General features: G+C 38.9%; 1 protein-coding gene across 3 annotated transcripts in view; it reads left to right on the forward strand.

Annotated features, from left to right (window-relative positions):
• The window catches only part of CNTNAP2 (contactin associated protein 2), a 2,029,937-nt gene that overhangs the window by 1,295,145 nt on the left and 716,591 nt on the right, over positions 1–18,201 (forward strand). For all 3 annotated transcript variants that reach the window (XM_067747291.1, XM_067747290.1, XM_067747289.1), the window contains one exon: positions 5,096–5,215. In XM_067747291.1, the coding sequence (XP_067603392.1) occupies positions 5,096–5,215 (120 nt within the window). The remainder of the gene's footprint in view (positions 1–5,095; positions 5,216–18,201) is intronic.

Here is an 18,201-nt window from a genome sequence, read left to right on the forward strand (position 1 = left end):
ATAATCCTCTCCCCACCAACGTGTCTATATCCTAAGCCATGGAACCTGTGAATATATTGCTTTATATGGCAAAAGAGACTGTGATTAAGTGAAGGACCTTCTTGTGAAGAGACTATCCCAGATTATCTGGGTGAGCCTGATGCAATCAGAGCTCCTTAAAATACAGAGAGGTGACAAGGCAAGCAGAGAATCAGAGCGGAGCGTGGGAGAGATTCCACCAGCCACACCTGGCTTCAAAGATGAAGAAATAGGAAAATGAGGCAAGGAATACAGGTGGATTCTGGAAGCTGGAAAAGGCAAGAAAGTGGATTTCCCCCTAGAGTTTTCAGAAGGAGCACAGCCCTGCCCACACTTCGAATTTAGCTCAGTGAAACCCACTTCGAACATCTGACCTCTAGAACTGTGAGGTAGTAAATTTGTTTCAACCTGCTAAGTATTTGGTTATTTGTTACAGCAGCCCAATAAAACTAATACAATAGTACTTTGTCATTTTCCATTGTACCCAATATGATGTCACACAGACAACATTCAATATTTAATGAAAATTAATAAAATACTTAGGATTTGTCACTTTCTGGCTTTTTACATGCTATGGAATTCAGTCTGATGTGTTCATTCATAATATTTCTGAATATCTGAGATTTATTTAAGAATATGTGGAATAATATGAGACCTTTTATTTGGGACTAGGAGTTGCAACAGAGAAAAATTACTTTTCCAGTAAATCAATGGAGTTGATGAGTCTATTTATTTTGCCATCAGCCCAATTGCCTTTCTGTTCTCCAGCAGTCTACTAGGAAAGCTCAATTATTGACAATGGCACAGATCCTTCTCTTTCTTCAGTGGCTGCTGGCTTAGCCTCTTCTGCCCTGCCAACTCCCTGGGGCTTGATATGCACAAATTGTGCAGCCCAGCTAGGACTCCACTGGGTACAGAGTTAACTGGCTGAGGCATGCAGGCTAAATACTTCGGTTAGCTCCTTCTGTGCATTAAAATTTCCATACGCTCAATGCTTTTTAGTTTTCAAAGTGTGTGATTTCATTTAATCTTCACAATAACTTGCTGGAGGAGGTATTGTTGCCTTCATTTTACAGTTGAGAAAACTGAAAGTTAAGGGGAGTTTACAGGTAGTAAATGACAGAAAGGAGATTTGAACAAAAATCTCTTAATTCCTAATTCAGTTATAAAACGAATGCAATTTTACTATGTACAGCTGTTCTTGCCATTTTACCTCAGTGCCTTTACTCCAGACATGTATTTTGCAAGTGTATTTTTAATGATAACATAACTTATGCATGTTATAAAGCAATGTGGAAAACACAGAGAAGTATGAAGTTTTAAATTATCCTTAATCTTACTACTCAAAGATAACCACAGTTACTGTTTGAGTGTATTCCTTTCCAAATATTTTTCTGTGCATTCATCCAAGTATATTTCTTTCGACATGTATTTTTATTTAGAGTTTTGTATCCCATTCCATTTTTTTTATTCTGAGTGAAGTGAGGTGGCATTCTAGCCTTATGTTATTGGATTGGCCAAAAAGTTCATTTGGTCAGTCAGTGTGTTTCTCCATAAAGTTCTTCGTAAAAATGAAAAACGTGTCTTTTATTTTTACTTAAAACAGAACAAAATTTTTGGCCAACCCAATGTTTACAGTTGTACTGTGTCGCCTTTCAGTGACCTATTTTTCCTATTTATACTAAAATATAAATAAAGAATTAGTCCATCCTTCTTGAGTTAACTTTTTTTTTCAAGACTAGAGCCATGCTTCTCAACATGTAGTCAGGACCAGCAGCATCAGCGTCACTTGGGAGCTTGTTAGAACTGCAGATTCTCTACTGAGTCAGTCTTCGGGGTGAGACCCAGGAATCCCTGTCTTAACAAGCTCTCCAGGTGATTTTTCACACATGATAAAGTTTGGACTAAAGTTTTGGTTTTCCATTTGTGTTGATGAGGCAAAAGCAGCTAATAAACCCGTTATAGGTTAAAGACAAGCAGAATAATTGTCACACTTTGAAGAAAAAGAAAGAGCTTCTTACTTACCCAGATTTCCCTCATCCACATGCTTTCAACTCTACTTTTAATCAATTACTTGGGTTAAAGTCCACAGACGTCTTTAAAATGCTTATATGCTTACTTAGAAATGCAGTAGTTACCTATACTTACTATCATCCAATTGTGCTTTCATTTGCATATACTTCTCCTAGTGAGCCAACTAATCATTTATCAAAATCAGAACAGGATGAAGGGTAGGCACATTTTAAGTTCATTCTGACAGCTTTTCTTAAACATCTACCATGCTAGATCAATATAGAGTAGAAAAGAAAAATACGTTTTCTACACCCTGCCCTCACGACAATTCACAATCTTGTTAGGAAATAAAATTTTCCTATATGGTTTAATTAACTGCGGTCAGTCAAGTCCTAAATTGACTAGTATTACAGTATGTGAGACGAGCAGTGTATGCCCTGGACTATACAGAAAGCTGGACATATTTATTAGGGAAGGTCTCCTTAAGAAAGGAGGAATGTCAGTGGTGCCTAAATAATAATTATTATATTAACGATAAACAGTCCACCTATTAACTACTATACCTGTGATACCTATTCCCCAGACAAGGCTGAATGAGATTAGGTATCTTTGTCAATGTTATATAAATAGTACTTCGTGGAGTCAGAATTTAAACTCAGGTCTGTTTGACAGGAGCCCTGTTTCTTACCACTTCTGCCTTCCTAGTTAGCTCTGACTGAGAAGTTTTACAGATTGAGAAAGAGCCTGTAGAAAACCACAAGTAGAGGAGGCAACCCCAGAAAGGGTGAGCATGGGTTAAACAAGTTCCTGTGTCAGATTCGCCTGAGCAGAGAGCAAGGTTGATACTGGCGAGTTGCTAAAACCAAGAGATCTGTAAGGATTATGGAAGGTCTTGCATGCTTAGATGGTGATCTGGGATATACAAGCAGAGATGTTGAAGAGCCATTACATATTTTTTAAACATAATAATGAAAGTAATGTTTTAGGATATTGCATAAAAAAGCATAATTGGGTGGGAAGTGAAGAGATATTTGGGTAAAACAATCAATTAATAGGTTGATTGTTGTAAATCAGATACCAGATGGAAGGAAGGTGACTGGGGTGCTGGCAGTGGGGAAAGAGAATGATTATTAAATGATTATTAAATATTAGAAAACAAGGGTGAAAGTTTTTAATGGTAGATCGGCTGAAGAGACAATTGGAAAACCTAAGAATTTGAACCTGACGTTCTGGGTGATTTTGAACTGTACACAAAAATTGTAATAATCTGAAGAAGGATTGTCAAAAATTAATAAGGCAGTTGGTTTTTTTCAGAGACTGAGTTTAAGTCATTCTTTCTTGCTTCCTAACTCCATCCACCCACCTAGTCTCCGTGTTCTGTTGATCTTAAATCCCGTCTACTTTATCCTGCCTTGTTTGCTTTATCCTTCCTCATAATCTTCTATACCTCTGGCCATCTTTCAGTAGGCTTATAGACCTATTGCTATAGCAATTACAACCAACATGCTCTCATTACTCACTTCTCTAAGAGCTATTGTTTTGCTACAAGGAACTTTCTTTCTAAAACCTATGTCAAATTATGGCATCTTTCTGCTGAAAGTTTAAAAATATTTCTTCAGTGTTTTATTGCATTATTTTACTTGGTATGGCATTCAGAATTAAAGTGACCATAGTTTATTATCCAAATAAGACAACTGGGAGATTGAAAGTGGCATATTAATAATTACACTCAGACAAAAGGTGTATGGGCTGTGCTTAACTTTCTAGCCACATCCTCTTCTGACAGCACTTCTTGCATGAGCAGTGCACGAGTACTGAGTGAACAGTCCCTACTCCAAAGGTCCCCAATCTGTGGTGTTCACAGCTGTGCTTGTGTTGCCTGATCTACTGCTCACATCATATGGGCTCAATAACTATTTGCGGAAGGAAGGAAGTGGGAAGCAAGCCTTGAGTAAATCAAAGAGTTTCTGAACTGTTTTAGTCTAGTGTGTTGTGTTTGTTGAAATGAAATAGAATTTAAGGTCTAGCACCCTTGGGAAGAGGAAACCATGGAAAGCCAAAGGGAAGCACAGAGAACATGGGAGAGGAAAGTGGAAAAGGGAAGTCCCAGAATCAGACCTCCTACTTCATAGCTTAGCAAAGGACAGATGCTAGGAGTATTGAATTCAAGGGCACTTTACCAAAAGACTCTGCTTATCAGATAGATAGATTTTTTTACCAGAAATAGTTCTTAGTTTTGTAAAGAGGTCTGTCAAATTCATCATATATGTCAATGCAGAGCTATTAAAAAGTTTTCACAATAGTGTTTTAGAAGTTCCAGCTATAAAGGAGGTACGTAAGTGTCCATTTTGCACTTCTGAAAACAGGTGCAGTCTCTATGAGAAAAGAAAATGTGTTAGGAGAATGGGAACAAAAAGGAGAATGATGAAAAAGAACCTACAATCTAATTACATAAATGTCAGTTTTGTACGAAAACTAGATTTGATGTAATTAAAGCACACCTGTAACAAATAAAATGAAACAGACATATCTTTCCATTTTCCTGAAATAAAGGAAGATTAGAAATCACGTGGTATTTGTGGGAGATTTATACTAAATATGCAAAAAAAAAAGTTCCCCTGTGTGTGTGTGCATGAGAGAGAGAGAGATTTTCTCTTCTCTCTTAGCTGATAGCCCAATAGTACAGCCAATATTCATGGCCTTTCAGTAAAGTCCCTTACAGTAAGGAGATGATATCTATAAATAAGTATAAATTAAATAGTTTTCAATGATTGTGAGCACCTGTGAAACAAACATTACATTTGTTTAACAATGTATTGATTGTTTTAGACCTTTCCCCAACTAAAGCCATAGCAGGAACTTACTATCTTTGTTTGTTAGGTCAGAACCAATGCTTATAGACTAAAAATCAGATTATGAGTTTAAATGTAGAGAAAAGAGTGCTCTTTCTAACAAGAGGATACTCTCCTAAACAGTGGTTTGATAGCATTTGATCTGCTACTGGGGCATTTATCTGGAGAGACATTTTTTGGGTGCTGTGCTCACGTAGGATGTTTCGTTCCAGCCATCTATGAGCCTTCCTGTGAAGCCTACAAACACCTAGGCCAGACATCAAATTACTACTGGATAGATCCTGATGGCAGTGGACCTCTGGGGCCTCTGAAAGTTTACTGCAACATGACAGGTAACTATGCCATATTTATGTTTCATGAAGATTGCTTTTCTGCCTGTTGAGAATAAATAGCACCACTAAAGTGTGTTTCTTCTGTGCTGTGTTCTTACCATAATGTGTAATAAGCTAAATGTTGCTGGCTTTGTTAGGCTAAATGGTGCAATGCATTTCAATGCTAGGTTTTCAAGAAAAGTCTGCCTTCTGATTTGAACGGTTAATAATTAGTGTTTTAAAAAATCAGCATGTAGAGGAGAAACTAGAAAGTAAAATTACAAGGTTGACGTCTACAGAAAGAACTAGCCCATGAAGCATCCTCCACAAGAACCTAGACTGGGGAAGGTGAGTATCACCTCTCAAACCATCCACACTGCCCACGTGAAAGGAAGCTCAGAGGTCACGCCAAACCTTCCTCTGCTTGCCATGGTTATACAAGGAGCCGTTCTGGGTACTGAAAGCCCATTCTGGCGCTAGCAAAACTTACCTGCCACTTTCATGTAATTTTTCTGGGGAAGAGAGCCTAGTTTTTCTTCACTTCCATATTAAATTTCAGGGCTATGAAATGAGATTGTGGGTTCCCACAGTCATATGTAAGATGTACAGATCTGTAAGATAAGAGCACACCTTCCATCAGACACTTGGTAGCATCTTGTCCTCCAAAAATCTGGAGAAGTGTGTGGGGCGAGCACTGTCTACTAGCTCCAGGAGAGGATCAGCATTTGATACGAACTCCTGAGGCATATGATGCTAAGGATAATGGTTATATGATGCTGCTGATGACGATTGCTGCATGGATGGTTTACCATGTATCGGGTACCACAGTAACCGCTTTATTCAGATAACCTGGGTTTATATTCTGGCTCTGTTAATCACCAGATATATAATCTTGGGCAACTTATTAACTGTATTAATTTCAATAAGTCTCGGTATGTTTTTCTCTGAAATTGATTAATAATAATATCTACCTCATAGCATTATTGTATGAATGAAATAAGGTAATCTACATGTGGTTCTTAGCATATTGTCTGACACATAATAAACTTTCAGAAAAGGTTGCCAGGAGTTAGGTATAATTATTTTTTAAAGAAGTTAGAGAGTTAAATAACTCGCTTATATTATCCAGGCAAAATTCTAATTCCAGTATGTTTGAGGCCAATGGTTCTTAAATCCAGCTATGCTTCAGAAACATTTATGGAGTTTTGTCTTCCCATACAAACCTGTTGGCTCCATCTCAGGAGACTGACTCAGTAGGTGTGAAGTGCAAATAGGATTGTGCACCTAGAACTAAGAGCCCTAAACAGTGCTGTAGACAAGCAGACCCCTGTGGAGAACTCGTCAACGTCAGGAAGACAGACATGGCACAAAACGGAAGGGAGAATGTTGAGGTGTGGAAGGTGGGTAGAGAAAATGGTAAAGTGAGAGCTACTTTCCCCGAATTTCCCCCCATGTCAAGACTCTAAGCGTGCCCCAGAGAAATAATTCACTTACCAGAAAGCTTGACCCAAGAGTTCATTGATTGTTGGACTTGTCAATGCACTCAGGTACTTTCTTCTTTACCTTCATTCTAATCTTACTTCAACTAAAGTAGAATCCATGAGAGCTAGACTTAATCCAAAAGACTCTTGATGTTGACTTCTCAAAACTATTGTCAGCTATTAACCTTAAGGGAAATCAGGGCATCCTGAATGGGCTTGGACAATTAAGAAGTTACTTTAGTTACTTTCCTATATGCCTTTTCAGAAAAGAACTAGAAAACTAAACAAAACCATAATGTATACGATCCTCATATGAAGAACACACAAAATGGAAGAGGATTTTATCCTTTTTGGGGGGGGGGGGCGGGGAGAGATCACTTTTCTGTGAATTGAAGGCCTAATGTGGAAACACAGATCTCCTCTTCATCAATACCTCCTGTAAAGAGTATGACTACAGTTTGACCTAATATTCTAGATTCAGTCTAAGTGGTGAAAAGAACAGCATGATTTCTGCAGCTAGAAGATTATTTTCCTATCGTCAAGATAGTTATGAGCACCAGTGTTTCAGGGACCCTTGAAGGCCATCAGGTACTCTTTGGCCTTTTGCAACCCATTAACCCTTCCTTCATCTGGAAAGAGCATGAACTTGACCCATTAGGAAAACATGGCACCACAGAGCTTGGCTTGGGCTGTTGCTTTTCCAAGAGATACATGTTGAAGAAGAGGAGGGAGTGACAGCATGAGATAGTCTATGAATCTTGAGATATCACTCTATGGTCATGAGAAATTGTATATGCACCTTAATTCACAACATTTGTATTAAAGAATAGAGCTGTCCCACTTCTTAGTGACCCAAATGTAATTGAGTGTTTATCACTGTTGAATACATCACATATTTTTAAAATGGGAGCAAGATATCCTCTCTGGGGAAGAAGCAATGTCTTGGCAGTGATCAGTCTCTTTTTCCTCCTTCTTACTAAGATGAGGGAGAGTTTTTCACTTGTACAGACATAGTGAATATATAAGTCTTGATTTTGGTTTCTCGACACTGGAGAAACTTTACTGGCAGGTAATATCTGATGTAAATTTGGGTAGAAATGAAAAATCACTCTGTTGGAAATCACTTCTGATTTATAATTATTCTTTGGAATACTAAACTTTAAATTCACTTACTAATTAAAATATAAAACAAAATGAAAACACAATTAATTTAGGGCCTGGCAAGAAGAAGGTAGTCTCCTCTGACTTTTAGAAAAGAAGTTCCTCCAAATAATCATTACAACATCACTGCTTGCTGATATCTCCAAGTTTTATGTTTGTTTAACATTATCAAATAAGTAAGTTGTTCCTCATCTTATCCTTATTACATTTTCCATTGAATCACAGGGAAGACTTGAAGTTTGTCCCTGTTAGAGTATTTTACTGTTGGATTCAGTCCAAACTGTCAGCATATATATCTCTTGGCATCTCAGATACTGTTAAATTCTCAATTTCTCCTTCCCAATGCCTCTTGCAAATCATCATTCTTTCCATTCCTCAAACCACCATCCTGATTCAGACCCTCAATTGTTGGGTTTAGGTTATTCTAGTAATGTCCCAACTGGCCCCTGTTGGTTTACAGCCTTGGGAGTTCCCCAAGTGAAATCTGAAACTGGACCCTGTACGTGGAAGGCAAGGAGAGACTGAGAAGGAGGCAGACCCTCTGGATTGGTAGGTGAAGGTTTAATAAGCAAGGGAACTTTACTTACAAGGCTTGTCTTGGGCGACACAATAGGAGTAGATTTCTGCACCCAAACCACAGGATCTTAAAAGTTTATATCGAGGCCTTGACAGGTTCAGTGACATATTCAGTCCAGATGGTCTCAACACCTACCTCTCGCAAGGATTTACTCCCTGAAAGGGCTGCTTGCCTGGGAATAGTAGGTGGGATGTACATTCCAAGGACAGGGGAGGGGTGAGGAGCCTCCGGTTGCCAGGGTTCTGCTTAAGGGTCAGCTGGCAGTCACATTCTCTCCATGACCTCCTCCAACAGTCCCTTCAACTCCAATATTTTCCTACTGCCCCTGCCTCCATGCCACCTGTCAGCAGGCTGCTAGATGAATGCTCCTAACACACCACTGTGATCATATGACCACTGTGCTCCATCCCAACTACTGAATAATGGGAAAGGGCCTCAACTTAGCATTCAACTTCCTTCACGTTTAATACAAACTTTCTAGCACTGTCTTTTTTCTACCCTGCTTCTTTATGGCCATCCCATGCTCCGATCAGAGTAGAGTTTCCATCATTCCCTAAATTCAGTTTGGCTTGTTTTACACTAAATTTCATGACAGTCTCCCTGTGTACAATATTCTCTCCTGAAACGCTCTATAAAATACTTATCTCTCAAGAGTTTTCTGGGATCCTAAACTCCTCCATGAAGCTCTTCCTCATCTTCAATATACCCTTCACCACCAAATGACCATTGTAAACTCTTTTATCGATCAAAACCTTTCCTCTTTTATTTTTAATTTTTATTTTATATTGGGGTATAGTTGATTAACAACGTTGTATTAGTTTCAGGTGTACAGCAAAGTGACTCAGTTATACATATACTTGTATTGATATCTATTCTTTTTCAAATTCTTTTCCCATTTGGGTTATTACAGAATATTGAGTAGTGTTCCCTGTGTTATACAGTAGGTCCTTGTTGGTTATCTATTTTAAATATAGCAATGTGTACGTGTCAATCCCAAACTCCCAATCTATTCCTCCTCCCCCCCGACCCTTCCAACCTGGTAGTCATAAGTTCATTCTCTAAGTCTGTGAGTCTGTTTCTGTTTTGTAAATAAGTTCATTTGTATCATTTTTAAAAATTATGCATATAAGTGATAGCATATGGTATTTGTCTTTCTCTGTCTGACTTACTTAGGATGACCATCTCCAGGTTCATCCATGTTGTTGCAAATGGCATTATTTCATTCTTTTTAATGACTGAGTAATATTCCATTGTATATATGTACCACATCTTCTTTATCCATTCATCTGTCGATGGACATTTAGGTTGCTTCCATGTCTTGGCTAGTGTAAACAATGCTGCAGTGAACATTGGGATGCATTTATCCTTTCGAACCATGTTTTTCTCTGGATATATGCCTAAGAATGCGATTGCTGGATCATGTGACAACTCCATTTTTAGTTTTTTGAGGAACTTCCATACTGTTCTCAATATTGGCTGCACCAGTTTACATTCCCACCAACAATGTAGGAGGGTACCCTATTCACCACACCCTCTGCAGCATTTGTTAGTTATAGATTTTTCAATGATGGCCATTCTGACCAGTGTGAGGTGGTCTCTGTATTATTTCTTACACTGCATGTAAAATTTACATTATCTAAAAGAAAATTTTTAATTAAAAATGTAATGTACACACACACACACACAAAAACCCCAAAATGTGAATTTCTTCATAGACTTTGTGAAAAGAAAAAAGAACGGAATATTTAAGCATCCCTCTAGGATCCTTTTTCTAGGTTTTTTCATTTCTATATTCACTGTGTGCCAGGAACTGTGCCATGTGAGAACAAATGGATATAATAAATGTCTTCATGGTATTCACAACCAACAATAAAAACAAGCACTAAAAAAGTAAACAAGTAATTTTTCTGTAGAGAAAAATAATGGAATTGTGAGGAATGGTTTATTTTGGATACAGGATTTTTTAAAAAACCTCCCTAGGAAGCAACATTTTAGCCAAAATCTAGCATATGAAAAGAGACAAGGCACTCAAAAAGGTGAGGAAGGGGAATGAGCCCTGAAAAATTATACCCCAAAGAGTGAAAGAGATCATTTCCTTCCAAGGAACTGAAACCCCAGTGGCTGAAGCATAATGAGCCTATAGGGGGGCCCACAATGAAGTGGGGAGATGGGCAGTGGCCAGGTGGTGGTGCAGGAAAAAAATCTGGTTTTTACTTTTTCAATTATATTTCAGTGTAGTGGGTGGGAATCTATGGAAAGTTTTTAAACAGGAGAATGAGAAAACTACCACTTGGGAGTACCATGAGTGACAGACTGAAAGCACTGGGACCAGTTCTGAGGCTATTGTAAAAGTCCAGGGAAGAAAAGAAGCTCCTTTGGACTAGAGTGGTGATAGTTTAAGTGATGAATAAGAGATGAATTTCAGATGTACTTTGAAGGAAGCATTGTCAGAATTGGTGACAGATGGGAGAAGGATGGTTAAAGACAGTTGTGAAGAATAACTCCTGGGGCTTCCCTGGTGGCACAGTGGTTAAGAATCTGCCTGCCAATGCAGGGGACACGGGTTCAAGCCCTGGTCCAGGAACATCCCACATGCCATGGAGCAACTAAGCCCATGCGCCACAACTACTGAGCATGTGCTCTACAGCCTGTGAGCCACAACTACTGAGCTCACGTGCCACAGCTACTGCAGCCTGCGTGCCTAGAGCCTGTGCTCCACAACAAGAGAAGCCACCACAATGAGAAGCCCATGCACCACAACAAAGAGTAACCCCCACTCGCCACAACTAGAGAAAGCCTGCATGCAGCAGTGAAGACCCAACACAGCCAAAAATAAATAACTAAATAATAAAATAAATTTTAAAAAATATATATTAAAAAGAGCAAAATATTTACCAACAACAAAAAGAATAACTCCTGAATATATGGATTAAATAACTGGATGAATTACAGTGCCATATGGCAGATGTGTGAAATTAAGGAAAGAACAGATTTAGAGGAATTTCAAGAATTCAGTTTTGACCTATTTAAATATGAAGTGCTATATGCCATCTCAATTGAGATGCAAATTTTTCAGTTGGACAAGCCCCAAAAGGATGTATGGGTTAGAGACATAAATGTCCTAATTGTTAGCATATGAATATATGAGAAATGATAATATCACTTAGGGGATGATGTAAACAGGGAAAAGGCATCTGCAAAATGAGCTCCTAGGAAATCAGTAGATAGGTCAGATTTCTAGTGATGAAATAGTCTGTATGTAGGAGAATGTATAAGTAAGTGGAAGAAAAGTGTCTAAGAGAATTTTAGGGACAAATGGGTCACCCTTATGGATGTCGAATTGACTGCTTGGGTCGTAAAGAATGAGAAAAAGACTAGGAGGATGGAGAGTGATTTTGAATCAATGCAAATGTATATAATGAATGAGCAGGACCCAGTGGGGCCTTCCTGGGTTCAGACTCCCCCCACCCTCCATGCCCCCCACCTCTTATTTGTAAAAAAAAGCTTTAGCCTCCTACTCCTTCACCGAGTTCCAAAGAGCAAATTTAATCAGAGAAGTGAGAAAATGAGAAGGTGCAGAAACAAAGGAAAATAGTCAAGCAAGACAAAATAATAATAGTTTAGCCATGAAACAAAGTCAAAAACATTTAGTTCTTCCTCAAGGGCTATGGATAATATCCTGAGCCATATCCTTGAGTTATTTTGCAGATACTAAACCCCCCCCACCAGATGGAAGAACTTAACTACATGCTGACCACCAGTATGTAGACCCCAGACAGGTTGGAACCAAAAGGTTGATCACTGAGATTCCTGAAACATCACCCTGTTACCTCACCATCAACCAATCAGAGAATTGTGCAGGAGCTGATCAGGCACCCTACAACTCACACCCGTAATGTTGCCTTTCAAAACTGTTACCTGAAAGCCATTGAGAAGTTCAGGTATTTTGAACATGAGCTGCCCATACTCCTTTCTTGGTGCTTTCCAATAAACTCTGTACTTTCCTTCACTACAACCTAGTGTCAGTAGAGTGGCTTTGCTACACGTTCAGTGAGTGGACCCAAGTTTGGTTCAATAACAAAAATAAATCAACTTGTAACATGCTTTATATGGGATGCAGAGCAGTTGAAACTTGGCAAGCAATTGATGATACTGTAGTTTTAAAGCATGGCTTTGGCAGCTGGGAATAGGGTTTTCCAAAGGAGACCCATACATGAGACAGGGAAACAAGTCAGAAAGCCTCTGTTGTAATACAGGAGTTAAAGCTGAGATTCAAGGTGGTGGCTGACAGGTAAAGGAGAGGATTGATTTGATGGATATTTAGAAAGTTGAGTTGACCAGACTGTGGCTGGAGATTGGAGTTGAAAATGATTCCCAAGTTTCTGCCTTGAGTAGCCCCATGTGAGGGAGTACAGAAGAGCAGGGACAGATCAGAAAAAGGTGGGCCTCTATGTTGTCTTCAGTGTCTGTAATTCAGCCTCTTGGAGCTGTGCTGTGGGCAGATACTATACAGATTCCCTGAAGACTTTAAACACAATTAATCTCTGTCTCAGTTTCCTTATAAATAGAGTAGGAATTGGAATGAGTTGATCTCTACACTGCCTTCTATTCTTAAAAAAAAAAAATTCTATTATTGCCATGGAACATGAAAGAAAAATATCACTATTCAAATAATTGAGAAGCAAAATCCTCTTGCCTCAAACAAGCTTGAATTTATTCATTTCTTGGCCATGTTTGACATAAATTGGCACTGTTCATTTTTTATCAAAAAGCGGTTCTTCTACTATGCAATTCTCCTTTTGACTATCTGCAGTTCAGCGCTTCATCACTTGGAAATTAGGGGGTGCCCTAAATGACAGCATCTCAAGTGCTCAGTTGACATTGAGGAGGGAATATATTCATTGAATCTTTTGTAGGAGAATTCATCACTCTGTGCAAGTCAAAGCCTGGTTTCCTTTTTTAGATCTTAGGGCACATTATAAAATGTGGTCATTGTTCTCCTCACCTTCCGTCTCAATTTTTATCACCTCTCTGAAAATTTGGTATCATAAATATAATTTTAATGCATATATACTATCATACGTTTCTAATATTGACCTCTTTCTTTTGTACATTTTTCTCACATTTCAGTTTATTTCTATTTCCTTAAGATGCTTACCAACATCTTCTAGAAACATTGAACTTTTATATTTAAAGCTTCATTTAGTTCTCTCTGCCCAGTGATAATAACAATAGTAAATAAAGCTAGATCCAGCTATTATCCTTGGAAAATTACTGCTTATCCCTAAATCAAAAACAATGTTTTCCTTAATATTCTATCCTCGAATTCATCTTTATAACTCTCTTTGCATTTATATTTAATTTTTAAAAATTTAAGTAAACATCTGTGCTATACGGTGTGAAGTTTAAAGTCCAAATAAGGAACACCTCCTGCATTCTTCCTAGCACGACTTTTGTAGTTTTATCAAAAAGCCATCAAGCTTGTTTACATAATTTGTGCTTTGTAAAGCCCTGGGATTTAGCTGATCAAATTCTATTATTCTCTATAATGGTAAAAGCTGTTCATGTCTTTTTAATCTAATATTTATAGAGAGCTTGTTACTCAAGTTCTTAAGCACTTGCACTCAGTAATATTTTATTTATCGTTGAGCCTCTCAGGAGTTTCGGTAGCACAGTGGGGGGTGGGGGGGGAAATGGCTGCTGGGGTGGATGCTTGAGCTCTAATGGAATCATGAACCTGCCCCCCACTCCTGCTGCCATCACCTCCCGCCAGCCCCCCAGCAAAGCAAAGCAGTTCCTTCTTCGTCATATTCATTTTCTTAGCAGCTTTCAATAACACCAACTTATTATCTCACAGTTTCCATGGGTCAGGACTCTGGCAGAGGTTAGCTGGGTCGACTGCTCAGGGTCCCACGGGCTGAAATGAGGGATCAGCAGGGCTGTGATCTCATCTGAGGCTTGAGATCTTCTTCCATGTTTGTTCAGGTTGTCGATGGAATTCAATTTCTTGAGGTTTTAAGGGTGAGGGTCCCATTTTCCTGTTGGCTGTTGGCTGTGGATTGCCCTCAGCTCCTAGAGGATGTTCCCAAGGTCCCAGATATGTGTCCTTCTCATGGTGTGGCAGCAGGAGGATCTCTGACCTCTAGACTCTCTCTCAAGAGCTCACCTGATTAGGCCATGCCTAATATCCACCCAGTATAACTACCTGTTTGATTAACTCAAGTCAAGTGGGGACCTTACTGACACCTGCAAAATCTCTTCACCTTTGCCGATTAGAGCAACCTAATCGCAGGAGTGATATCCCATCACTCCTGTCCCACCCACATTCAAGGAGTGGGATCAGGGGGTGTACACTAGGGGTCGGGAATACTGGGGGAATACTTTTTATTCTTCTTACCACACTTACCTCTGTGTCTCTGTATACTATTCATAATTCCAGCTGCATATAGCCTTACCTTTTGAGTAACAGTGCCACATTTAGTTTGTAAAAAATTAAGCTTTATTATTTATTATTTGTCTTATGGTTTTTAACATATTGTTCAAAATAGGAAATTTTGAAAATACAGATAAGCAAAAATAAAAATTGCTTACCAGCTAGAGATAACAATTACTGACGTGTTAGGAAATGCGACAAAGATTTTGTATTTTATGCTTGTAGCTATATATATAGTATTGAGGGCAAACTGAATGCCAGGCACTGTTCTAAGCAGATCACACACACTAACTCATCTAGTAATTCACAGCAACCCCACGGGGTATGTAATATTGCTCTTATTCCAGTTTTTGGGTGAGGAAAGTAAAGCTCACAGAAATCAAGTCCTAACTTACACATCTAGTGGGTTATGGAGATTGACTCTTAGACAGGCTTGAGTGATCCAGAGGCCAGCATTCATAGTGTGTGTGCACATGTGTGCACATACATGCCTATATGTGTGTGAGTGCACCTGTGTGTGTTATTCATCCGAATGGCCATATGTGTGCATACAAATGGTACTCCTCATTTTGGATTCTGTAGTCTTATTTTAAATATGATTTCTGAGATGAGCATCTCTTATTTATATGTTTTCATTATCATCAAAACTTCCTTACACAACTCTAATTTATTATCTGTGGTTTGGACAGCACTTTTGCCATAAATTATTTACTTCTTAATTGTTCCACTGATGCCTTGGGTTTTTTTTTTTTAATCAGAGAACACATTTTAAATGAAATCAGTTTATAAACCACTAAGCAATTGTTATCAATTTTACGTCTTAATTCAGCTATAGGCATTTTCTCGAATACCAATTTCTGAGAGCTTTTATAGGATAATGTGTATTTCTTGTGTACCTAGGTTAATTATCCCTTAGGGTTTGAGCCAGACTTGAAGGATAATTTAAATTCTATTCCCAATATCTAGTTACTTTTTCAGTGTAAAATCTTAAACTGAACCTAGCAAAATCTGGTTTGAGAAGGTAACAAGATTGAATGGAATTGTATTAGGTATCATTGGTAATATTTAATATGATTGAGGCACCTCATGCTCTTTTTGCAAGGAAACCAGATAGAAATGAGGACACACAGCTCTCCTCTTCTCTGTGGGAGCTTATTAACATTCTCAGGCCAGGCACTGCTATGCTACTACCCCTTTGTGTTCCTGTGTGTCATACACTCTCTCCCTCATGTGTTCACATTCTAAAGTGTAAGCCTCAAAACGCTGGCTTCTTCCATTTTCTTCCCCCCCACTCATTCGTATTTTTTCTCATCAAAGGCATTCGCCCTCCTCTTTCTTTCTCCTAACCTAGTTTGCCTCCTCTGTCATTAACCCGCACATAGAATAGCTCTTCTCTGTCTTCTTTCACATCATCTCCTCTTTGTCGACTTCTCACAAGCTGTCTTTGTTATAAACCTTTGTAATCACTTAGCAACTCCCGCTTCACGCGCTCAGCTGTTTCAGTTCCTCACAATCAGTATAAATCTTTGAATTCAATTCTGTTCATACAGTTCCAATTGAAAATCTAGGAACCAACTCGCTGATCAAACACAGCCTGAAAGGAGAGCTCTTCTCTGTAACTGATTACCCACCACCCAAGACTCCCTTTCAGATTCACACTCTTATTCCTCAGATGACTTCTACCTGCCAGGCTTTCTTTTAAATCTCTTCACTGTGTGTCAGTCACAGTGATAGGTTAATATGACAAAAAGTTCTCGGGTGGTTTTCGAACTTTAAATCAAGAAAGGGAGAGGAAAGCTGTAAGAGGTCTGGTGAGGCCCATGCAGCAGACAGAAGCAAGCAAGGGAAGGCAGGACCCCAAGTAAAATCAAGATGGCCTTAGATCTGGAACAGGCAGCTCCATCACATGTGGAGCCTCCAGAATGGTACCCCAGATGCAAATACACCCACCTTCAAACATTTTTACACACCTGCCTAAACAATATTTTAAACACACTGCCATTTGGTGCTTTAAAAAGCACTGCTTCTGTTGTGCAATTTCCCTGCTCAAAACCTCCGCAGCGGGAGAGGCCACAACAGTGAGAGGCTCGTGTACCAAAAAAAACTCCACAAAAATACAACAAACAAACAAACAAAAAACCCTGAGAATGGCTTCACATTGTCTATGGTTAGGGACTGTTGTTTGGTTTCCTCTGTCATTTGGGGTCTGAAACTCTTGTCTAGTCCATAAAAATCAGCTTGTGCAGCAGGCAGGTGGGGAAAAAAACCAAAAAACAAACAAAACCTTGGGAAATCCAGTTAAATCAGCACAAAGTACAAGAACAACCTCACACTTATTCACTAGGAATTCCTCCCTTCTGGCTAAACTTAAAGCCACTATGCCTGAGCTTCTATCTTTCCAAACCCTAGGTTTTTCAGTTTGCTGGGTCACCTTTCATTCCTTCTGAGTAAGTCAATTTCCATTTCAGAGGATTCCTGGCAATTTTAGCAGGAGAATCTCATATAGCAGCAAATCTCTCTTTTTATCTTTTCTCTTGGTCTAACTGATGCAACCAAGAAAGTTCAGTAATAAACTGTACCAATGCAGCATGTTTTCTAAACTGGCAAATATTGGAGTCCTATTTCTGGGACAGACTTAAAGTAGAAGCAAAGCTCATCAATGCCCAGCGCAAGTGAGTGCCGTATGACAGCATTTGTCTCATTTATGACGAGTGAGAAAATAACTTTGAATAAAAGTATACCTGCGGATGACTTTCTCAAAAATCTCTTCGTTGTATTTATGTACAGAGGAGGTCAGTAGGGCTAACCTCCCCTCACATAATCATTAATCTTACATCCTGTTTCTACTCACATTTTTGAACAAAATCATCATTAAAAAGTGAGACTATTCAGGAACTTGCTAGATCCTTATCATTATCATCATTACTGTTATTTTTCCTTTCTTGATTTATGTACATATATTCTATTTTCTTTTCACTGGAACCATATTTGCCCCTTCTGCTTCTAAGCTTACTTGGTGTATCTCCAGGTTTCAGGGCTAAGACAAGGCAGCATGCTTTTGAGAGGTTACCTGATACCCTAGCTGATCCAGACAGCAGGACAGGCACACGAGAATAGGAAGTTTATTAATAAGCACACTGTTGTGGCGAGTACAGAGTAGAATCCGACATATTCTGTTCTCAGTATTTAAAAGACTGTAAAATAATAGTGGACATTTTGCCAATGTTTCCTCTTGCTCCAATCCAAACTGCTTGCTCTCTATATCTGGGGCATCCCATCATCATGAAATCTCCCTTCCCCACACCAGTGTTTATTCACCCTACGATTTCCTCATTGCCCCCTATGTTGGAACTCA

Source organism: Pseudorca crassidens, chromosome 8 (genome assembly GCF_039906515.1).
Source record: "Pseudorca crassidens isolate mPseCra1 chromosome 8, mPseCra1.hap1, whole genome shotgun sequence".
NCBI classification, from domain to species: domain Eukaryota; kingdom Metazoa; phylum Chordata; class Mammalia; order Artiodactyla; family Delphinidae; genus Pseudorca; species Pseudorca crassidens.